This window comes from Pinus tabuliformis, chromosome 2_2 (genome assembly GCF_031772625.1).
Source record: "Pinus tabuliformis cultivar Carrire ecotype Pingquan chromosome 2_2, CPIR1, whole genome shotgun sequence".
NCBI lineage: Eukaryota > Viridiplantae > Streptophyta > Pinopsida > Pinales > Pinaceae > Pinus > Pinus tabuliformis.
The window spans coordinates 543,748,835-543,774,278 of NC_142300.1; the positions used below are offsets into that span (position 1 = coordinate 543,748,835).

At 40.2% G+C, this 25,444-nt stretch overlaps 2 protein-coding genes across 6 annotated transcripts in view; one reads left to right on the forward strand and one right to left on the reverse strand.

Moving 5' to 3' along the window:
• LOC149193767 (putative calcium-binding protein CML21) overlaps nt 1–25,444 on the forward strand; it is a 350,186-nt gene that overhangs the window by 250,960 nt on the left and 73,782 nt on the right. The window lies entirely within an intron of this gene.
• On the reverse strand, nt 9,808–10,956 carry LOC149193769 (uncharacterized). Its single transcript, XM_089404943.1, has 2 exons — nt 10,110–10,956; nt 9,808–9,986 (listed from the first exon to the last, which is right to left on the reverse strand). The coding sequence occupies exon 1, from the start codon at nt 10,912–10,914 to the stop codon at nt 10,348–10,350; it is 567 nt and encodes a 188-aa protein (XP_089261069.1). The 5' UTR covers nt 10,915–10,956; the 3' UTR covers nt 9,808–9,986; nt 10,110–10,347.

The window sequence follows — 25,444 nt, forward strand, 5'->3', positions numbered from 1 at the left end:
TGTAAGGCCCTGACCATATGCGACTTGCGATCGCCGATAGCGATATCACATCGGACCTGACCCTGTGCGACTTGCGATCACTGATAGCGATATTGCATCGGACCTGACCCTGTGCGACTTGCGATCGCTGATAGCGATATCGCATTGGACCTCCGCCAAGGGCAAACCCCGATTGCGATGAACGGTTGCGGACCCGACGAGAATATCAACTGCTGTTTAATGCCATATCGCGTCCGCAGGAGGATCGGCCCATCGGCCATCGGCGATGTCATGAGGTCACTATATAAAGAACTTCGGGAAGCCGCGATTGCCGATTGCGATAATGTTGTGGAGGAGCGGACCCGATGTCGTTTAAATGCGGGTGTAATATTTCCTAAAGTCCGCCCCTTCAGTCTTTTCGACTGTTTCGCACATATTTCTTGTGTAATCAAGTTTTTTGGTTGCGCGGGGTTTTTGGGCCAAAAGGCCTATGATAACTGTTCTGATGAATTAGAAGGCTGAGCGTCAGTTACATGGGGTGTATCAGGGCGATGGAGATTACGATTGGAGCATAACATGTCCGTTAAATGAAACAGTCTCGGTGGATGCCTGTTATCATTGAAAAAACAGGCTTGTGTTATAGTTTTAACACACAGTGATCGTAAAGCCAAGAAGTTGAATGGAAAGCCAACATAGAGGAAGCCACAACGACCAAGGAGGGAAGCTGAAAGATCAAGCGAGTCAGAGGAAATGACAGCGACCGAGGAGGAAGCCAAAGAGGTGGTGGAAAGCGGAAACGAAGAGTCAGAGGCATCTGAAATACATAAAAACATAAAAACAAAGTGAGATGGTGATTGATGGATGTATAATCAGTGAGAGAGGAAGCCGAAGAACAGGCAAGAGGAAGGAGAGGCCAGAGAAGCAAGAGAACAGGAGAATAGCAGAAGCTCAGCAGGCTTGTGAGTAGAGAACAACAACAGAACAGGAGAATAGCAGAAGCTCAGCAGGCTTGTGAGTAGAGAACAACAACAGAACAGTTCATACCAAGGTTGGGTTGGAGCCCAAGAGGTTGGAGCCTCAGAATTGAACAGGACTGAAGTCATTGGGGGTAGGTGCTCCTAAGTGCAGAACCACTGCAAAACAGAGTTGGTGCTCTGGAGGTTGGAGCCTCATTGAAGTCCAAGTTGGAGCTTGGCAACTATTCACAATCAAATTTATACTTATATTGTATTTATTTCATTGCACTGTCTTGAGTTTTTAATAAAAGCATTAATTCCAGCTATTGATTTCTGTGTTCTGTGTATACATATACATATCTATATATGTTTTTGGCAATCACTAGAACAATTAAAAAAAATAATAAGAAATACTGATTCACCCCCCCTCTCAGTATTTCCAACAATTGGTATCAGAGCAGGCTTCTTCATACTAGCCTAACAGCTTGAAGAAGGATCCGCAGCCATGATGAGAAATCACGAAGCATCAGGAAGACCTCCTTTGTTCGATGGCACTAACTTTGGTTTATGGAAGAAAAGAATGACCTACTACTTAATGTCCCTTGGACCTAAAATCTGGCATTTTGTTCAAAATGAATACAAAACGACTACCACTCTTCCAACAAACCAAGACGAGAGGAAAGGCTACATCGCAAATGCAAAGACCATGAACTCCATCACTAGTGGAATCATTGATTCCGAGTTTACAAAAATCATGCACTGTACCTCTGCCAATGAAATGTGGGAGAAGCTATTTGGCTTGTACGATGGAGACTCAAAAGTAAAAAAGGCAAAGCTTCAAACTCACAGAAGACAATTTGAAAGTTTGAGGATGGAAGATGAAGAAGATATTGCAGCATACCTCCTCCGAGTAGCTGAAGTGGTAAATTCCCTGCAAGGATTGGACGAAAAAATTGAAGAAAGTACCATTGTTCAAAAGGTATTAAGGTCTCTTCTTGATAGATTTGACTCCAAAATAAGCGCTATAGAAGAAGCAAAGGATCTAGATACCCTCAAAATGGATGAACTCCATGGAATTCTCACTGCCTATGAAATGAGGAAAGGTGGCCCAAGCTCCAAAGATGCAACATTCAAGGCCTCAAAGAAAGGAATGACTGTAGTGATGAGTCAGATGTGGAATCCGAATTAGCCCAATTTGTACGAAAGCTGAAGAGAGGATCTAAGCTTAAAGGCAAGTATCCTCTTATTTGTTTTAAATGTGGTAAAATAGGACATTATGCAGCAAAATGTCCTCATAAACATGACAGTGATGATGAAGGAAATTCTAAAAGAATGGCACACAAAAAGAAAGGGTTCAATAAGAAAAACTTCTTCTCCAAGCAAGATGAGTCTGATGAGGATGAGTTTATGGTCATCAAAAAGAAATCAGATGAGGAAAGTGATCATGATGAAAGCCAAGAAGCATTATTCATGGCACTCGCAGATGATGATGACTCAGGGCTGGAAGGAAATGTAGATGAATTGTTAATAAGCACCATTGAAGAAAATGAGAAACTACGGAACAAAATCATTTCTCTCAAAGTGGAAAACGAGGAAATAAGAAGGAGAGAAGATCTCTTGGAAGCAAAGCTTAAAGAAAAAGAAGAGACTTGTGAAGAACGCGAGGCCGAACTAGTGTCTCTGAGAAAGGATTTGGAGCAAATTAAAAAGCGCTGTAAAAGCTCTCAAATACTTGAGACTATTCTGAAAAATCAAAAACCTCAACATGACAAGTCTGGAATAGGTTTCAAAGGAGAATCCTCATGCACTAAGAATAGTGCGAAAAGCTATGCCGATGCACTCTCCTGCAATCTAAAAGATGAAAAAGTATGTTATCAAAAGTGCATCCCAGATCCCAAGAATGAAGAGAGAATTACTCCAAAGAAGAATGTGGAGTCGAATCATGGACACTACAACAAATACAAACCTGTACTCCACCAAGGGCCCATCACAAATCCAAAGAACGAGGGAGGAGTAATTCCCAGGAAGGAAATCGACTCAGACCGTGCTTGCTTCAACAAGTACAGAACCATCTTTCTTGGACACTGCTTTCACTGTAAAAACTTCGGTCATCAAGCCAGACATTGTATGGCTCGCAGAAGTGAAAAGACAACGCTAAAGGACCAAGTAATCAACTCATATGCCCCCAAAAGGCAGGGACAAATCAAAACCTTCAATTCATTTGATCCCTTGACCAGATTTGATCTGATTTGCTCTTTCTGCTACAATAATGGACACTATGAACGAGACTGTCCACTCAAAGGAAGAAAGACGAGTAACAAGAACTCCAACATGGATAAATGCGACCTGGCTCTATATGCTCAAAATAATGGAAACCATTGGTTTGTGGATAGTGGGTGCTCCAGACACATGACAGGAGACAGAAGGAAGTTTGTCTCACTGAGAAAAAAGGAAGGGAATGTGTCCTTTGGAAGCGGATCTGGCAAAATTGTAGGAAAAGGAACAATTACTCTGATCAATGGAAAAGGAAAAGCTCAAGATGCTCTGCTGGTTGATGGACTCAAACACAACCTCCTGAGTGTCAGTCAAATCTGTGATCAAGGACATAAGGTTGTTTTCAGCACCAAAGACTGTGAAATAAGGAACTCTGCCTCAGGGAAACTTGTGGCAAAAGGGGTGAGAACATCAGACAACATTTACATTCTGAATAAGATTCAAGAAAATAAATGCTACTTGAATCAGACAAATGAGAGTTCGCTGTGGCACAAGCGACTTGGACATACAAGCTTCGAAAATCTGATCAATATCAGCAAGATCAAAGCTGTATGAGACATCCCAAGGCTGTTCAAACCAAATCAAGTAGTGTGTGGTCCATGTCAACATGGAAAGCAGACCAGAACTAGTCACAAGACAAAGGAACATTGTACATCGAAGCCCTTGGAGATCATCCATGCTGATGTGTGTGGGCCAACTAGAAATCAAGCAATCCAAGGAGAAAGGTACTTTGTGTTATTTGTTGATGATTATACTAGAATGATGTGGATATACTTCATAAAGTATAAATCTGAAACTTTTGAGTGTTTTAAGAATCTAAAAGCCCTTTTAGAAAATGAAAAAGATTCAAAAATTAAGTGTCTCAGAACAGACAGAGGAGGACACATCAAACGAGTTTAGTGAGTTCTGTAACATTCATGGAATTAAAAGGGAATTCTCGGCTGCCAGAACACCTCAGCAAAATGGGGTAGTTTAAAGAAGAAACCAAACAGTCCAAGAAATGGCAAGAACTATGCTATTAGCAGTAGACTTACAACCTAAATTCTGGAGAGAAGCAGTAGGGACCGCTGTCTATACACTGAATCGAACTCAATTAAGACCAAATTGTGATAAAACTCCTTATGAGCTATGGAAAGGAAGACCTGCTTCGGTGAAGTACTTCAAGATCTTTGGAAGCAAGTGCTTCATAAAAATAAATGATGGCTCACCTGGAAAGTTTGATTCTCGGGTTGATGAAGGGATATTTCTTGGATACTCTACACGGAGCAAGGCTTACAAGTGCTACAATTATCGACTGAAGAAAATAGTGGAAAGCAGTGATGTAAAGGTTGATGAAGATCTTTCAGAAAAGGAAATTGAAGAACATGAAGATGACTCTCTCATTGAAGAAGAAGAACCTAAAGAAGAAGAAATAGGTGAGGAAGAAGAAGAAGAAGAAGAAGAGGAAAGAGAACCACCTAATACCCCTTCAAAGATGAAGTATGTCCAAAGATATCATCCAGAAGAACAGATCATTGGCGATAGAGATGAAGGTGTGCAGATCCGATGAAGGATAACAACCACACCTAAGAGAAAAGTCATTGCCCTCCTATCTATGATAGAACCGGAAACATTTGCAGAAGCAAGTAAGGATCCTCATTGGGTAAAAGCCATGGAAGAAGAAATGTCCCAAATTGAGAAGAACAAGACATGGGAGCTGGTACCTCGTCCAAATGACAAAAACATAATATGAACCAAATGGGTGTTCAAAAATAAAATGAATGAGGAAGGACAGGTTATCAGAAACAAGGCAAGACTTGTCTGCAAAGGCTATTCACAAATTGAAGGAATTGACTTTGAAGAGACATTTGCACCAGTGGCCCGTGTGGAAGCTATCAGAATGTTCTTAGCATTTGCTTGCTCAAAAGGATTCAAAATCTATCAAATGGACGTGAAATCAGCATTTCTAAATGGGGAACTCAAAGAGGAAGTCTACATGGAGCAACCAGAAGGGTTTGATCTAACAACAGGAAAGGACTTAGTTTGTAAGTTAAAAAAGGCTTTATATGGGTTGAAACAAGCTCCTAGAGCTTGGTATGCAAGACTGGATCACTATCTACAACAACAAGGCTTCAAAAAGGGAGTGGCTGGAAGTAATCTATACATAAAGACAGATCAAGGTAAGTTACTAGCTGCTCTTGTTTATGTCGATGATCTGATTTTTGCTAGTAATAATGATGAAATGAGCCATGAATTTTCTCAAAACATGTCAAAAGAGTTTGAGATGTCAATGATAGGAGAGCTGTCCCACTTCCTTGGACTTCAAATATCTCAAACCAAAGCAGGATTGTGTATATCTCAAACCAAATATCTAAAAGACATGCTCAAAAAATATGGAATGGAGGACTGTGCACCCATGAGCACACCTATGACCACAAATTGCAAACTGAGCAAAGATGATGACTCCCCTCTAGTAGATGCAACTCATTACAGGTCAATGATTGGAGCCCTTCTATACTTAACAACTACACGACCAGACATAATGCAAGCAGTAGGAATGGTGGGAAGATTTCAATCTGCTCCCAAACAATCCCATTTATTAGTTGTAAAAAGAATTCTCAGATATCTGAAGGGAACTTCTGATTTCGGTCTTTGGTACCCAAAGAACTCAACACTGACTGTAACTGCATACACTGATGCTGATTGGGCTGGAAGTATAGATGATCGGAAAAGTACTAGTGGAAATGCATTCTTCCTAGGAGACTGTTTGGTATCCTGGCTCAGCAAAAAACAATCATCCATATCATTATCCACAGCGGAAGCCGAGTATATTGCCGTAGCAGACTGTTGTACTCAGATACTATGGATGAAGGAAGCTCTAAAGGATCTTGACATATGTACAGATCAACCAATTACCGTTTATTGTGACAACACAAGTGCTATCAGTCTCAGCGAAAATCCAGTGATGCACTCAAGAACCAAACACATATCGATCAAGTATCATTTCCTCCGTGAGCAAGTAGCTGAACAAAACATCGTCCTGGAATATATCAGTACTAAGGAGCAGATAGCTTATATTTTCACAAAACCTCTTCCTCGAGAAGCATTCGAACATCTGCGTCAAAAGATGGGGGTTATTTCTTTATCATCACTCAAGTTCATTCATAAAGATGCAGCAGGACAGGGGGAGCAGTTTGATAGGGGGAGTCTGTATGCATTCCTTTGCCATTGATAGGGGCAGAGCAGAAGAATATTGCCATCAATAACAAAGGGGGAGATTGTTGGACACAGATTGTCATTGATGTCAATATGGCAATATTCGAGGAGCAAACGGAGCCAAGAGGAGCAGACCAAGCAAGAGGAGCAAACGGAGGAGCCATATATATATATATAACATATATATATGCCAAAGAAGAGGAGCTATCAGAGGCAAAACCCATATATATATATATGCATGCATTTAAACACTATCGGGAGCGGCCTTAACACTATCGACTGGCAAGCTATGCATCCCCGACAATACACTATTGGAGGCCAAAACTCACGTATATATGCCATTACACTATCGCAGGCAGAAACCGGACTTGAAAATATATGCACGGGAGATTTGGGATCCTATCGGGTCCAGTACATCGCATCGACACTTCGGAAGTGGGCGTTACAGTGTGTCAAGCGGTCCCTTTGCGATCGCCGATAGCGATTATCGCATCAGGAAATCGGAGCGGAGGTAATACAGTGTAAGGCCCTGACCATATGCGACTTGCGATCGCCAATAGCGATATCGCATCGGACCTCCGCCAAGGGCAAACCCCGATTGCGATGAACGGTTGCGGACCCGACGAGAATATCAATCGCTGTTTAATGCCATATCGCGTCCGCAAGAGGATCGGCCCATCGGCCATCGGTGATGTCATGAGGTCACTATACAAAGAACTCTGGGAAGCCGCAATTGCCGATTGCGATAATGTTGTGGAGGAGCGGACCCAATGTCGTTTAAATGAGGGTGTAATATTTCCTGAAGTTCACCCCTTCAGTCTTTTCAACTGTTTCGCACATATTTCCTGTGTAATCAAGTTTTTTGGGTTGCGCGGGGTTTTTGGGCTGAAAGGCCTATGATAACTGTTCTGATGAATTAGAAGGCTGAGCGTCAGTTACATGGGGTGTATCAGGGCGATGGAGATTACGATTGGAGCATAACATGTCCGTTAAACGAAATAGTCTCGGTGGATGCCTGTTATCATTGAAAAAACGGGCCTGTGTTACAGTTTTAACACACAGTGACTGTAAAGCCAAGAAGTTGAATGGAAAGCCAGCACAGAGGAAGCCATAACGACCAAGGAGGGAAGCTGAAAGATCAAGCGAGTCAGAGGAAACGACAGTGATTGAGGAGGAATCCAAAGAGGCAGTGGAAAGCGGAAACGAAGAGTCAGAGGCATCTGAAATACATAAAAACATAAAAACAAAGTGAGATGGTGATTGATGGATGTATAATTAGTGAGAGAGGAAGCCGAAGAACAGGCAAGAGGAAGGAGAGGCCAAAGAAGCAAGAGAACAGGAGAATAACAGAAGCTCAGCAGGCTTGTGAGTAGAGAACAGCAACAGAACAGTTCATACCAAGGTTGGGTTGGAGCCCAAGAGGTTGGAGCCTCAGAATTGAACAGAACTGAAGTTATTGGGGGTAGGTGCTCCTAAGTTCAGAACCACTGCAAAACAGAGTTGGTGCTCTGGAGGTTGGAGCCTCACTGAAGTCCAAGTTGGAGCTTGGCAACTATTCACAATCAGATTTATACTTATATTGTATTTATTTCATTGCACTGTCTTGAGTTTTTGATAAAAGCATTAATTCTAGCTGTTGATTTCTGTGTTCTGTGTGTACATATACATATCTATATATGTTTTTGGCAATCACTAGAACAATTAAAAAAAATAACAAGAAATACTGATTCATCCCCCCCTCAGTGTTTCCAACACTCACTACTAAGAAATTTTCTTCTTGCTCTCTCTTCTCTTTCTCTCAAATGTTCATGAAAGAATGAATGATCTTTTCCTCTTCTCTTCTCCTTTTACTCTATAAATGTCCTCTTGGGTTACCCTAAGATTTAATGGCTGAGATTCATTTAGATCTAGGGATGAAAATAAATGTGCATTTAATTCTCACTTTCTATTTTTTTAACTCACCCACTTAAATAAAGACTCACTTAACTTTTTATTTCCATAGACACTTTTTCACTTTCTAATTCTTTATTGACTTTTATAAAGTTACCTTTAAATTAGAATGTAACTTTACCACTTATAAAGTCACTTTTAAATTAGAATATAACTTTACCACTTATAAAGTCACTTTTAAATTAAATTGATTTTACCACTTATAAAGTCACTTTAGGAGAAAAGTACAAATAAATTTGGGCTTTTTTCCCTAGGCCAAAGATCAAAGCCTTAGGGAACCACTTGTCCTCTAGTACCCAAATTTTAACACTCCCTCTTAACGAGGAAAGTGCTCCTCACCACTCCCATCTTTTCTCTGAAGTAGACATGCTTGCCCCGTGGTAAGGCTTTGGTGAAAATGTCCACTACTTGCTCATTTGTGGAAATGTACTCAAGCTTGACAACTCCCTTTTGGACATAGTCTTTAATGAAGTGATATTTGATCTCAATATGCTTTGACCTGTCATGAAAAACTAGATTCTCCGTGAGTTTTATGCAACTTTGGTTATCACAGTAAATTATTGAAGGTCTCAATGCCTGACCAAATAGACCAAACAACATCTTGTGAAGTCATATGGCCTCACAATTGCCAAACTAGCAGCCATATACTCTGCCTCAGCTGAGCTCAATGCAACTGACTGTTGTTTCTGGTTGATCCACGACACAACTGCCGAACCCAACCCAAAACAACACCCAGAAGTACTCTTCCTATCTGAAGCACAACCTACCCAATCTGAATCCGTGTACCCTGCCAGCAATGTTGTTAAAAGCGCGATCGGGATTAAATCGACGCCGGGAATAAAGCGGAAAAAATCGGCAAAAGCGGGAAAAAAGCGTTTGGCACAAAAATATTCATTTTTTTTCAATTTTTTTAATATCTAAACCATCTACAACATAAAATAAATACATTGACACATAAATATGATAAAAAAACTAATATATAAGATGTTTAATATCATTTCTAGCGCTAAAATCACACATAACATTGAATCATGTCCTGAATAGTAAGTCCTGAGTCCCAACTCAGCCTCAAAATATCAACAAAAAATATGATAATGTATCTCATCATGTCATAATGTCATATACAATAAAATGAAAGTCTAATCCTATTGATTTCCTCTGCCCCTCTTGCGAGAAAATGGCACAACTTTCTCTTTCCCTCTAGATGTAGAAGCTGGTGCCTGTGCTGGTGGAAATGGCAGTGGAGTCTGACGTGCTCTAGAAGCTGAAGAACTAGTAGTAGCAGCTACAGGAGGTTGAGGTAGACGGAGACCACGTCCTCTACTGGTGGTAGTGGTAGCCCGAGTAGGCGGTGTCACCTCCTCCTCCTGCTCCTCCTCCTCCACCTGCTCCTCCTCCTCCTCCTGCTCCTGCTCCTGCTCCTCCTCCTCCTCCTCCTCCCCCTCATCCTGCACTAACCAATCATCAGTGGGATCCATGAGAGGCCTCTCGGTCTCAACCCTCCATTCAGCAGTGGTGTCAATCCCATCCAATGAGATGGCTTCCGTATCAGGTGTCCTCTCTAGTTGTCTCACCCACAATCGAAGATTGTAGTAGACATAGACCATGTCATTAAGTCTATGGGACTCCAACCTGTACAAAGTTCATGAAATAATAATTAATAATTAATATTATAAAAAAAATATTGTTTAAAACTTTAATGAATTCAAAAATTTATTTGGAAATTTGCAATATTTTAAATGTTTAAGTGTTAACCTATTGCGCTTCTTGTTGTGTATTTTTTCAAATACACTCCAATTGCGCTCACATCCTGAGGAGCTGCATGTTTGGCTGAGGATGCGTACGGCAAGCTTTTGCAAAAGGGGTACTCTGCCACCATACATCTTCCACCATGCGTCTACAACAAAATTACAAATAAAATTTTAAATAAACATAAGAAAAAAATGGAATTTGAAGAGACAATGAAATTTGAAACAAAGTTACAAAGTACAAACTAAAAAATACCTGGCATTTTAATCGTCCTATCAGTGACAGCCATCTCAAAGCCAAATGTGCCACCTGACATCTTATATGTCTCAATTTGTCTAGAGATCTCTATACGTTGTTCTGGAGATCTCACCATCTTCTGGACACAGGTTAATAATCCTTCCACGACCTCAGCATCAAAACCAAACCCACATGCATAAGAAAATGCAGGGTTCAGGAAAAGCCCAGCAGCATGAATGGGACGATGGAGTGTGTTGTTCCATCGCTCATCAATCACTTCCCATAGAAGGAGTTGTCTCTGAAACCCATCATCTCCCTTATCATCATAGTAGGACCGAATGGCTTCTTTGGCCCTGTCCATGGCTTCATACAAATAGCCCATTGCGGGCTTCTCACCATCAACCAACCGAAGAACCTTTACCAAAGGTTCAGTAACAGCGCACACCTCCTGCACTCCCGCCCAGAAGTCTTCCTGGTATGAAACTAGTCTGCACACGGCCTCTCCTTCTGGTTTGCGGCTCATTGACGAAGCACGCCACTCCTCTGAAAGAAACATTCTCTTCAAATCCCACATAGAATTCAAGAGGGATTGAAGAGATATGAAACTCTTCGCAAACCGTGTAATGGCGGGGCGCACCAACTCTTTGTTGTTGGTGCATTTTCTCATCAAGCTAAGCACAGATGTGTGATTGTAAATAAATTTTGTGATGCTTTTTGATGAGTCAACAATATCTTTGACAAAGGGAATTTTCCCTATGTCCTCTAACATCAAATCAATACAATGGGCAGCACAAGGTGTCCAAAATAAAGTAGGATGCCTGTCCATAAGCATTCTACCAGCAGCAACATAATTTGCAGCATTGTCCGTTATGACTTGGACAACATTTTCTGCACCCACCTCCAAAATAAACACATCCAGCAAATCACATAAAGTTCTTGCATCTTTGATTTGATGAGTTGCATCAATAGATTTGATAAACATAGTCCCCTTGGGACAACTAACCAAGAAGTTTATAAGGGTTCTCCCCTTTTGGTCAGTCCAACCATCTGACATAACAGTGCATCCTGTTTGTGCCCATGATGCCCTAAAATCCTCCAATCTTTGGGTGCAGTCACGCTTTTCCTCTTGAAGAATCCGGCCTCTGAAATCATGAAGAGAAGGGATTTTGTACCCCGGGCCAACACTGGCAATAGCATCAACAGTAGGTTGGAAAAATGGATTATTCCTTACAATGCTGAAAGGAATATCACTCCAGAGGAGAAATTTTGCCATCAACCTATCAGCTTGTTCTTTTTCAGTTCTTTTTAGCATTGAACCGATAGTTGGTTGTGAACCAGGTGTGGTTCGAGGAACAAAAAATGATGATGCAGCTACCGGATTGACTGACGCTGCAGTAGAACCAGTGCCACTTGGCCCACTTCCTTCAGCTGACCTTTTTAGTTGCCTTTTGAGTTCTTCTTTGGCCTCTCTTGTGTGCTCTAATTCTCCCAATGCTCTCATGGCTCTTTGGATAATTTCAGGATTTGTATTTATACAGGGCCCCACATCACGTCCAGGGATTTGTGCAAGGTGGAACTTCAACCTGTACACCCCCCCGAATATCTCCTTTCCACACAACTTGCAATTCAAGTTTTGTCTATCATTCGGAGCTTTAGGTTCACCATATTCCCAGAAAGGATCCAATTTCCTTGGCATGTTTGTTTTTGAATTTTGAATTTGCAAACCTATGGAAAAATAAGGATTAGGAAATAGGAATTTAGGATTACAAATTACAATTTAGCATTTACAAAATTACAAGTTACAAATTTACAAAATCCCAAGTTACCCAACCAAATGGCAAATGCCAAAAAACAATGAAAATCAAAAAACATAAACAATGTTTAAAAAAATGAAAAAAAAAATAAAAAATTGGTTCCCATAGTCATACCAAGTTACCCATCCCAAATCAATGAAAAATTACAAAAAAATCTTTAAAAACAATGAACATTGAAAACAAATGGTGCCCATATGAAATTTCTCAACCAAAAACAATGAAAAACAAAGTTTATAACAAGGAAAACAAAAAAAATTTAATCTACATACCGTTTTTATGGACAAATTGGTGATTTTGTCTTGGATTTCTCCTAAAACCACTTGGATTCGCTCCCAAACCCTTCAGCTCTCCTCCACAAGGCGTCTCCTCCTCCTCCGCGCGGCGAAAGTCAGAAATGACTAATAAAAAATCGATTTTCATAACTTAAAGCCTGCTGCCCCGCGCCTCGACGCTTTTTTCAATAAAAATCGCGATTTAAGCGGGATAGTGATAAAATCGCGATTTTTTGAAAAAATCGCGATTTTAACAACACTGCCTGCCATTTTAACAACACTGCCTGCCAGTCTCACTCCATCACCCTGTCTATAATCCAGACCAAAATCCACAGTCCCCTGCAACTAACAAAGAATGTGTTTTGCAACCACCTAGTGCACTCTCCTGGGCTCACACATGAACTGACTCATAGTGTTAACTGGAAAACATATATCTGGGCCAGTGTTGACCAAATACATCAAACAATCAATCAACTGTGTATTTAGAGTAGGATCCACCAACTCGGAATCAGAAGCGTGAAGCTTCTTCCAGTTAGTGATCATAAGTGTAGACATGGGTTTACGACAATGTTTTTAAAACTGGAACCGGTGACCCGACCGATCCACCCAATGAACCTGTTTAACGACCGGAATCGGTTGAACCGGGATTGGTTAGGTCTAAACGAATCAGTTTTAGAAAAATACATTAAATAATTAATTTTTAAAGAAACAAAACTATTTTTAAGATTTAAAAGAATGATTCCAAGCCAATAGAGACAAAATATGCAAAGTTTGCTCATTTACATACCATGTAAAAGTGAATATATCAAAATGGCACCGAGTGCAATACATATCATCAACAAAATAGTAAAATACATAAGCAATGAGGCTCTAAATGGCCTATAAAGTCCAAAAACAATGCTGCAAGCTATGAGGCCATTGGCCTACTACAAGTCTACAGTGTACACATGATCAACCATCAAGTTCATCACCACTACTAGACACAGGATCATCATTAGGAGCTACACAGACATCATCTGGTTCAGAGTCTGAGGATGCCTCAGCTTGATCTACAACTTGTGATGTGGTGCATCGCTATTGATTCGTCTTATGTGTGTTGTTGTGTGAGTTGAATCTTTCAGTCGTTCTTATGAGTCTTGTTGTGTGAGTTGGATCTTTCAGTCGTTATGATGTTTGCAACATGTCGCTTTCATTTACAACTTATCATGATATGCCCTTTTCCTTGTTGCAATTTACTTGATATTGAAGTTTTACTTTCTTGTGAGGTTGAGATTTTTTGAAAGTTTAAGTAGCTTGCAAAATGAAATATTTGTAAATTCTTTTCCTTTTGGTCCCTATCATAAGGATTGGAGTTTTCAATCTTTCATTTACATGTGATTTGATGCACATTATTGAAAATTCCAAACTTGTTTCTTTTGCTTTGTGGCTCTTATGGTCTTATTGCACCTTTATTGATACCCAAAGGTACATCATTGTGCAACATGTTGTGGTAACTTTGAACTTCAAAACTTGCAAACTTTGTGCCATAGGTTGATGCAAAAAATCAAAAGATAGAGGCAGTTGATCAAATGACACAGGCTTAAAAGGTTCAAAGTCTAGGAGATTTTCACTTTGTCATAAGTATTAAAAAGGTGAAAGCTTCGATGATGCATGCCATATTACAAAGATGGAAGGTTGCGAAAAATTAGTGAATGTCTCTGGGACTAGCAAGTTCTAAGTTTAAGTGACATGAAAAGTGTCACAATGAGAGTGAGTTTCGAGGAGGTGTGTCAAAGCTTGAAAACTTCAACAAAAGACTTGAGGTGAAGATAAAAGAGGGACTAGTAAATGGAAAATTAAGGCTTAGCAACACTCCACAAATTTCACAAGTCATAAGCTCAATGCCAAAAAGGCTTTAAACAACACGAGCTAAAGATTTAATGTGAAACAAGGAGCTTGTAGGTAAAATGTAGTTGTTTGAAGATCTAGGTGGACTTTAAGTTGCAATGGACGCTGATTCCAACTCAAGCTTGTTTCATTTGAGTCACAACTTCTACTAGCTGCACATCTTGAAGCTTAAAAAAATTTAGGAAGGGTATACAAGTTTTTCTTATCCTTTTGTACCAAAGGCACAACTTGGGGAAGCTGTTGCTAGCTCAACAGTTGCCCGGTGTTATATTTGGGAGAGGCACTTAGATTTAGATCTCATATCCTTTGTCTCGACACTTCTTTTGGGCACTACTTAGAGGATTACATCTTTCTTCTCGATGCTCCCAATGCATAGAGGCACAAAGAGGTGGATAGAGTGCAATGCCATTTCGATGCTCAAATTTGTCAAACATTAGGGGTAAGGACAACCCTTGGCAATGAGGCCTAGAAGGGGTGGTTGTATGTGATCTGGAGACAACTTACACATAACCAATAGGTGGCCACCTTTCACTGGCTTTTGGTAGAGGGTCAACTCTTCTAGATAGAGAGATATCCTCTAGGTTAAATGATGAATCTACTTCCTTTAGTTAGATTTCCATAGTGAGATTCTTTCCTTTGACCATGGATGGTAAGAGAGCTTCACATTTGACCTTGATCCTCTCTCCCCTTTATCTGTCAATTTGACCTTGACATTCACATAAACATTATATAGTAACCGACCGGTTAGGACCGGTTAGGGCCAAAAATCGGCCAAAGCACCTTCTTGATTGGGTTTTTTAGCCGGTTCCAACCGGTGGCCTTGCTGACCGACCAGTTTGACTGGTTACCAGTTAGGACTGGCCGGTTTTAAAAAAACTAGTTTGCAGTCCTCTATGTGAAATCTGCTAAGAATATCCACAATGTACTTCCCTTGTCCCAAGAAGAAATGCCCCTCCTCCTGCCACACCTCCAATCCCAGAAAATAATGCATCAAGCTGATATCCTTCATCTCAAACTCTGAAGCAAGATCTCTCTTGCAGCCCTTAATGAGTCTCTCTGCACCAGTGATGATCAAGTCATCAATATACAACACCAAAATGAGAGGCCCCTCACCCACCACAATGAAGTATAGGTTCGGATCAGCCTCACTCTTTGTGAAACCCAACTGCTGCAAGTATGTATCAATCATTGAGTACCAAGCTCTAGGAGCTTGCTTCTGGCCATAGAGTGCCTTTTTCAATCTGCATACATGGGACTCCTTCCCATGCACCTCAAAGCCCTACGACTGCTCAGTATAAACCTCCTCCTGAATGAAGCCATTGAGAAATGCGGTCTTCACATCCATCTGGTGGATCTTCCAACCCATCTCTGCTGCAATCAGTATAATGGATTGAATAGATGTATACCGAGCTATGGAAGCGAAGGTCTCCTCATAGTCAACTCTCTCTACCTGTGAGAACCCTCTCGCCACAAATCGAGCCTTGAACTTCTCGATGCTAGCATCTGTAGCATGCTTTATCTTGTAGAGCCATTTGGAAGTAACTGCTGATTTACCTTCAGGCCTCAGCACTACCTCTCAAACACCACTCTTCATGATAGAAGAATACTCCTCCATCATGGTCTCTCTCCAGACCTGCTGGCTGGCTGCCTATTCATAACTAGAAGGCTCGGAGTCAACAATGCTTGTTACCAATGCCATGTAACTACAAAACTGCTCAAGTGGTTTACTCTCGCTAACCTATCTCTTTGGCCCAACAACTGATGTGGCCTCGCGCAAGGTATCTTGAAGCCACTTGGGCTTCCTCTTCTCTGAGCATACTTCTACCACCGGAGTGAAAGAATCCTCATCATCATTAGAAGCCTGAACTCCTGAAGGCCTACCAACTGACCTCATGCCTGAATATGTGCCTGTAGATGCTGAAGTACCGTACGAACTGTCCATTAGTGGACTACCCTGTGAACTGCTATGCGGACTGCCTTGCATGCTGCCCGAAGAACCACCCACCTGACTCTGAGAACCACTTCTCACTGATGGACCTGACACTGTAATCGATGTACCTCTTGATCCCTGACCACTGATCCCTATGACTGACTCAACTACTCTAGATACTCTAACTCCTGTGACCTCCTGAAAGCTCTCTCCTCCTCGAACTTCACATCCCGCCAAGGGTATACTCCCCTCCATTGTCCGACCTAAGGACCTTGATCTTCCTACTTGTCTGGGTCTCCACAAGAGCTTTGAACTCTTGAAACCGCTTGAATACCTCAATTTTGGTCATCAAGAAATAAATCCAAGTCTTCCTGGATTGGTCATCAATGAATAAAACATAGTACTCATAGCCACTCAAGGATACATGAGACATCCGACCCAATGTTGCACAAAGCGCGATCGGGATTTAATCGGCGCAGGGAAAAAAGCGGAAAAAAAAAAAGCGGAAAAAAGCGGAAAAAAAAAAAAAGCGTTTGGCACAAAAATATTCATTTTTTTTCATTTTTTTTCAATTTTTTTAATATCTAAACCATCTACAACATAAAATAAATACATTGACACATAAATATGATAAAAAAACTAATATATAAGATGTTTAATATCATTTCTAGCGCTAAAATCACACATAACATTGAATCATGTCCTGAATAGTAAGTCCTGAGTCCCAACTCAGCCTCAAAATATCAACAAAAAATATGATAATGTATCTCATCATGTCATAATGTCATATACAATAAAATGAAAGTCTAATCCTATTGATTTCCTCCAGCTCCTCTCCCTCACCTCTTCTCCTCCTCCTCCGCGCGCAAACAACAAAATGACATAAAAAAAATCGATTTTCGCCTATTAAAAGCCCGCTGCCCCGTGCCTCTGCGATTTTTTCTGTAAAAATCGCGATTTTTTGGAAAAAATCGCTATAAAAAAAAGTCCGCGATTTTTTGGTATAAAAATCGCGATTTGATCGGGCAGAGGAAAAAATCGCGATTTTCCGATAAAATCGCGATTTTATCGCGATTTTAACAACACTGATCCGACCACTCACATTGGTATGTATCAAGTCAAGGATCCCGGTCGCTCTGCTGTCATTGCTGGGAAAAGGGGATCTGGCAAACTTCCCCATAGCACATCCTTTGCATACATCAAGGTGATTAGAACTGAAATCTGGCATACCAGTGGTGATCTCCTGCAATGTACTCAAGGCCCCATGATACATGTGCCCCATCCTGCGGTGCCAAATCTCACACAACTCTGAACTGCTTGATCTACTGTCGGCCCTGTCTTGGGTGCTGCTACTCAATGCCATCAGGGGCTATAATGAGAACTTGTACACCTTGGCATGGCGCACACCAATCTCTCTAGTTGAAGAAGCTGGAGTTCCCCTAAGATATATAAGCACGTGCCGTCTCCTGAACAACACATCATACCCTCTGTCCTCAAGTGCTGAGACGGATATCAAGTTCTTCTTCATTCCAGGCACATATAGAACATCTGACACTTTCAAGGGAGGTTTGGGTCCCCTATCAAATGTCAATGTCCCCACACCGACTGCTCTAACAATGCTGTCATCACCAAGTACTACCTCCATATCAGTATCACCCTCTGAAAGCTTTGAGAAATACTCTTTGACTCCTGTCATGTGGTGGGAAGCGCCACTGTCAACATACCAAATGCTAGAAGATGCTCTGCTAGTAGCGGGGAATGCACACTCCCTCTGAACCTGTATGGCAGGTGATCCTGCACTAGTGGCCTCACAAGCTATGAACCCAAACTCCCGATCAAAGCTCTCTGAGAAGCTCTCTATCTCTGCAGAAGCTGCCATGGGTTTGTCTTTCCCTTTCTTGTTCTTCTTCTTCGGACACACAACAACATAGTGTCCCAACTTTTGACAATTCCAACATTTGGCTTTGGAATAGTCCTTCTCCTTGTTATGCCCTTTACCTTTGCCTTTGCCTCCACTATTGGAAGCTTGGTTCTTTGTTCTGCCCTTCTCGCCTCTTGCTAACAATGCCACATTGTCATCCTCCTCCACCTGTTTCGCTGCCCCAAGATGGTTCTTTCTGATCTCATTCTGAATGCAATCATTCCAAAACTTCTCCCAATCGGGAAGGTTTTCCCGTGCAACAATGCCATCCACAAAATTCTCCCAAGTCTTGTGAAGAACATTAAAAGCAATCCTCACCAACTCAGTGGGTGCAATGATCTCACCTACAAATGCCAACTCATCTCTCACTGAAGTGATCTTTGTGAGGTATGTTGTAGCACTGTTAGTCTTAGCCATTTTAATGGCCTTCAATTTCTCCTTTAGGACCATTTTTATGTTTTCATTTGAGCTCTAGTAAAGACTAGTCAATGCTGTCCACATCTCATGTGCATAAGTCTTTCCTCTTACATGAGGAATGACATGGTCTTTGATTCCTTCTAGGATCAATCTTTTTGCCTTAGCATTCTTTTTGTTAAATTTTGCAAACTGTACAGGGTCAATAGATACCACTACTGAGTTCTGTGTGGTATTTACCATAATGCCCCAAACTTCTGCTTCCTCAAAGATGCTCTGGATTCTCTCCTTCCATGCACTGTAGTTGTTCTGCCCATCCAACCTGTCTTCAACTCTCAAACCCAAAGACATGTTTCACAGTCCTACCAAATTGAAAATTTCAAATTTGTGGTAAAGGTTTCTATTTTCTATGTAAAAATCAGCGTACTATAATTTTCACTTTGCTGTCGCAAACTGCACTTTTCAGCCAACCAAGCTCTGATACCATGAAGAAATTTCAACCCCCACTCCGATTATCAGTTTTCCTTATCACTCCATGCATTTAGTTTTAAATCCAAATATAATAAAAATTCTAAAATCTGGAAATGACAATATTTTTCTGAAAACACAAATTTAGAGATTTCACAATTGCTGAAATTGCATAAATAAAACACAACAAACTTATGACAGACACACAGAAAATAACACAGTGATTTTTGGTCAATGTGACCCTAGAAAAACTCTCTACAACTCTTGGGGAAAATGAGTTTGAGAGCTCTTCTTTATTTCTGAAAATGCTTTTACAAAGAAACTGAAATACACATTAAAAATTCCAGCAACCACAAATTACAACTTATCTCGATCTATGTGTTTGAAATCCACCTCGAAAACCGTGCCAATTTGCGAACAGCCAAAACATAAATTTTTACAACAATAAAACAACATTAAATGTTGTACAACCTGCCTCGAAAAATGTACCAAAACTTGTACGGACTGTACAGATTTCAGTAGTATGACTGCCTTGAAATTCATGCCCAAATATGCCTCAAAATTTGTGCCGTTGCTGTTGTCCCTCTTCCTCGATTTCTGTGCTATCCCTCTTCTTTGATTTCTGTGCCTTTCTCTTGTTGTACAGTTTTGCCTTGGGATGCGTGCCAATAAATGCTGCTGTCCAGATTTGCTGAAATATCTTCTCACTACTCTCCTTCACTTCCTCACTGCTCAGAAATTTTCTCCTTGCTCTCTCTTCTCTCTCTCAAATGCTCATGAAAGAATGAATGATCTTTTCCTCTTCTCTTATCTTTTTACTCTCTAAATGACCTCTTGGGTTGCCCTAAGATCTAATAGATGAGATTCATTTAGATTTAGGGATAAGAACAAATGTGCATTTAATTCTCGCTTTCTATTTTTTTAACTCACCCACTTAAATAAAGACCCACTTAGCCTTTTATTTCCATAGTCACTTTTTCACTTTCTAATTCTTCATTGACTTTAATAAAGTCACCTTTAAATTAGAATATAACTTTACCACTTATAAAGTCACTTTTAAATTAAATTGACTTTACCACTTATAAAGTCACTTTAAGAGAAAAGTACAAATAAATTTGGACACTTTTCCCTAGGCCAAAGATCAAAGCCTTAGGGAACCACTTGTCCTCTGGTACCCAAATTTTAACATCTTCCTGTAGGTATCAACATCATGCATACATGTTGACACATCTCCCAAAGATATCCATTGTCAAGGGTCTCCGTCTTTTCTAGACTTCCATTAGAGTCTTCATATCTTTCTGGGAGATTTCCTAGTCAAATCTTCTTGGTCTTTTGGATGCTGATCGCCTTCATCATGGTTGCATATCTCACGATCTCTTCCTTCCTTAGATATTCCATTCCCAGGAGGTTTCAATCAGAGTTTTTTAATTGTAGTCAACCACCTCATACTTCATATGAGGACATATTATGTTGACTTCATCTAGTGTGACTTATGCCTTTCTGCATCCTTTCAGAGGAGGAGATCCTTTTTCTCTTGATCATGATTCTCAAGATAGAATTGGTGATCCATGTTACTTGCAACCATACGACATGACTTTATGATATTACATACAAGCGTACATACCTCATTTTACTTTTAGGTCATCTAGGTTTCTTTCAGTAGCTTCCTTGATTGAAGTGTCTTCAACCCCTTGATCTGCTTCTTCTATTATGTCACCATAACATCATCGATGATTTCCACAATTTGGAGTTTCTGATGAAACACTTGCTTCCTCTCTAGATTAGTGAACCCTCTGATGAGGATCCCATCCGAGAATCTTGAGGATCTTGCATATTCCTATCTGGCAGATGTTTCCTTTTTGACTTGATGTATGATGAGCCTTGTCTTGGATGACTTCTTCCTTTTTTCATTGTCCAGTGAGGTTCCCAAGAGCTATATCCTTCATGTTTGACTGCCATTGATTTTGTCCTTCATGATTCCCATGGTGATGTCACGAGCTCTTGTTTCTAATGCTTCCATGTTGCCACGATGCATCTTATTATCATGATCATATCTATAACAAAAGATTTAGGAGCTTATGATAGGACCCTTTTGTGAGGGATACCATCTCAATCATAGTAGAGATCTGTTACTCCCTCTTTCGTTGACCCTTTTCTTCAACTTCCTCCATCCTTCCAGCGATATGAGCTTTCGTTTCATAATCTTTCCATAGCACTGTTTTGTCTTGTTTGAGGACCAAAATTCTCTTTCTTTTCTGCAAATGTTTGAGTCCTTTAACCTTCAATACTTTTTCCTTCAACTTGTCTTTTTCTATTTAACATAGAGAGCACAAGTTGTCGAATGAGGTAACTTCCTGGACATTTGTTACCTTGCTTATCAGTTAGTGTATTTAAGAACAATGATGATTATCTTCTTGTCGTCTCTCCCAGATCTTCAATTGAGATCTTATGACGATATCCCTTCATTCTTTGACACCTTCAATTTTTTGGAGATCAGGTCTACGGGATATGACCTTCTTTTCTGCTTTTTTCAGAGAATATATCTTCTAGCATTTCATATATCTGTTTTATGTCTTCTCTCCTGTTACATAGGAATGAGAGGACCTTTGTCCTATGAGTCCCATGCATTCAAACAATGCTTGATCTTCAAAGACTTTTCCATAGATATCAATGACTTCTCTTCTGGGGACTATATCTATCCTCCTTTCTTATGCAAGGAATTTCGATGACCCAACCGATTTATAGATCTCCTTGCAAACACGAAGTCATTTAACCAAACTTGATTATAAAATGAAAGATACTTACTTGACAAGTGAAGATGAACTCTTCTACTTGATCACTTTGATGATGGTTGAAGAAGATGTATTAGAGCCTCCTCTTGGATGATCTTCTTTCAGATGAAAAGGCCTTTCTTCAATAGAAAAGGTTGCTTCTTTTGATGAGGATGATTTGCTGCTTCTTCGGATGATCTTCTTCTAGGGCAAGGAGATGATCCTTGCTTGATTTTATAACCTTGAAGATGACAATGCCTTCTTGCCTTCAATATGCTTTGCCTTCTTTTGTAGTGTAGATTAGGATTGCTTCTACACTGCTTCTAGGGTTTCGACTTTCTCCAAGATGATGTGATCTTCGTTTTTGAGGTCCTTCGAGCTACCTTGATTTGTAGACAACTAGATGAGGATCTTGGTGGCCTTTTGATGATGACTACAAAGACAAGCTCTTGCTGTTGTAGACTGCTTCTTTGATCTAGGGTTTGATCAAAATCAGGGTTTGATTCTTCAATGTAGATCTTGATATCCTTCAACTTGCTTTGATGCTCTTCTTGAAACTTGATCCTTGAATGTCTCTTTTCTACCCTTCCTTTGACTTCAACACCTTAGCTCCGATACCATGTTGAAGAATCTAGGGCATTCAAGTTAATATGATTCTTTTTGTCGATGATAACTATTTGTGAAGTATTTTTAACTTTTCTTACTAGCACAATCTTTGCTTTTTATTATTATTAGAGTGTGTCTTCTCATTTCATCAAATAGTTACCAAAACAAAAGAGACAAGAACATAGGATGTGGGATTTCTGCCAGGGCCAAAACCTCTCACTCTTTGAGAGGAAAACCCACACAAAATTCTTCTTATAGAGATTCCAATTGACGAATACCAAGACCATGACCCTTGACCTATTTAGCCACTCCAAGACCAGGACATCAATCCTCTTCTTTGTCATTGTTGAGATCATCATCACTGCCACTGAAGTTTGAAGTCATCATTGCTGCAATACCAAGGCCATCAACACTGTACCACCTAAATCATTTGGATCTTTGCTGCACCTTGCTGCACTGAGATCATTGCTACACCACCGAGACCATGATTGCAAATTGCAACTATACTAGGATCATGACTGTGTCTAGAAGGTGTGCCGAGATAGATTGTTTCACTGTATGATCACAGAGATCCTCTTCATCATAGATATACAAAGACTATGAGATAATGATCACCAAGACTATGACTGTGTCTACAATATATATGCTGAGACAACGAGTGTCACCAAGATCCTTCTTATAACGTGTACTGAGACAGTGCTGTGCGGAGGCCGAGATATCACTGAAAAACACAAAGATCCTTCTCCCTCTGCAATATTGGAATATTGTACTCATCCGATATTTCCTGAGCCACTGTACTTGTCCAAGATTTCAAAGGATCCGAGTTATGCTCCTCTTTTGTGCAGACCCTAGTTGGGTATATATAATAGTTTGTCCTCCATATTTAGTTGACGTGAACCAACGAAGAGATGTGTCATTTCAAGTGAGCCGACATGAGTGTATTTAATTCCTTTTGCAGGCCGACATGATGAAGAGGATTGCGCTCGTCATTTGGAGTGCTTCTTGACATTTCTATAGACTTGTATACATTAAACATACGCTTAAGAAGAGCTTCTTCATACATGACATTGAATCTTTGACTTAAAATAAATCCTAAGGCTCTCAATGGGAGCTATTAATAAATAAACCTCTTGCTCATGAAACGCATGCAACAAGGCATACAAAAATAATTTTGTTCTCTTTATTACATCATTTACATAAGTCATAATTACATGTCATTATGAAGACCGAACCTAGTTACACTTTCTTCAACAACACTCAATGTTGGCCCTGAATGATGGAGCATACGATGTAAATTTTCTACTGTCAAAGTCGTGGCTAAACCTGCCTTGTGATCCTACAAACTTGCTTCTAGGGTTTTGATTCCATTGATAATATCTTTGATAACTGTGCCTCTTATAAGTTTGACAATCCCTAGCCATATGTCCAAAGTTAGCACATGAAAAACAATAACCATTAAAAGAATTTGCATATCTGAATGACTTATCTTGTGTAAATGGTCTTCTATAATCATTCCTTCTTGAAGGAGTAACTGTCTCTTGATTACTTCTTGGAGTTGCGTCATTTTTAATTTTCTTTTGTCCTTCATTTTGATTTGGCCTTTTATTGCTCATGAACTCATGCAATGCTCTAGAGCTACTTGCAAGGTTCTGTTGGACATTTCCCCTTTTTGCTTCCTTTCATAGATGTTGGAAATCACAATTGTCGTTAGACCAAAACCCGTAGATGTTAGTCAACGATTGCATCGCCAAAGATAAGGATCCACGAGAGGCAGTTAGTCCATGTCGCGGAAACACACGGGGAGCGTTGGTTTATCCAATGTCCAACAATCTCCCCCCCAACGCGAGCTGGGTGTGTATCAAACTTATGATCTACGCTCTGATACCACTTGTTGTTCTTGCATAGAGGGGGAGTCTTTAAATAGCCATCACATACAAGTTTCCATACTGCAGGTCTGTAAACTATCAGTTCAGATTTTACCTTATCTCTCCATTCATGAAAGTTTGTTGCACTCAACACAGGTACACTTTGATAGTCCATGACTCAAGCAGACCTATGTTCAAGCTATTAGGCTTATACAAAAGAAACCCGCTCTGATGCCAAATGATGGGAATCATGATTGCCATTAGACCAAAACCCGCAGGTGTTAGTCAACGATCTCATCGCCAGAGATAAGGATCCATGAGAGGCAGTTAGTCCATGTCGCGAAACACACGGGGAGCATTGGTTTATCCAATGCCCAACAATAGAGGGGCTATTTCAGCTTCTAATTCTTCCCTTGCCTCTTTTCTTTCTTTTAACTCATTCTTGAGTGATTCTTCAATTCTTTTGGCTTCTTCTAACTTTACTTTGAGGTTGATGATTTCTTCTTCATTCCTTTTGTTGAGGTTCTTGGCGTGTTATTTTACTTCCTTCAATTCAGCTTCCAAAGAATTAACATTTTTCCTTTCTACTTTGAGTTTTTTTATAACTTTGACAACTTCATTTTGAAATTTGATTTCAGTCATTTCTTCTTCGTCATCTTCTTCTTTGTCAGGTGCTTCCTTCTTGTTATGCTTAGCCATAAATAATACTCTTTCTTTGTTTTCTTCATCATTGTCACTTTCTTCTTCAGATGAGGAACTATGTTTCTTCGAGAGGAAGTTTTTCTTAAACCCTTTCTTCTCACCTTGCTTGTTAAAATTTCTTTGACCCTTCTTTCCTTTCGTGAATGCTTCATTCTTATGAGGGCACTTAACAACAAAATGACCAATCTCACCATGGTCAAAACATACTAATGGAAGTTTGTCTTTGTACTTACCTATTCCTCTTTTCATCTTCCTTGTAATGTACGCAAATTCTTCATTTGAAAGTTCTTCTTCTTCTTCTTCCTCTTTGCAACAACTAGATCTAGGTTTGGATACCTGTTTTCCCTTCTCGATCTTCTTGGATGCTGTAAATGTTGTTTCTATATTAAATGAACCATTTTCCTCTTCAATCTTCATTTCATATGCTGTAAGTATCCCATGTAGTTTGTCCATA

What these genes read in the sequence shown, in the direction of transcription:
- LOC149193769 (XM_089404943.1), bottom strand. Translation starts at nt 10,914, where the DNA reads ATGTGGGATTTGAAGAGAATGTTTCTTTCAGAGGAGTGGCGTGCTTCG.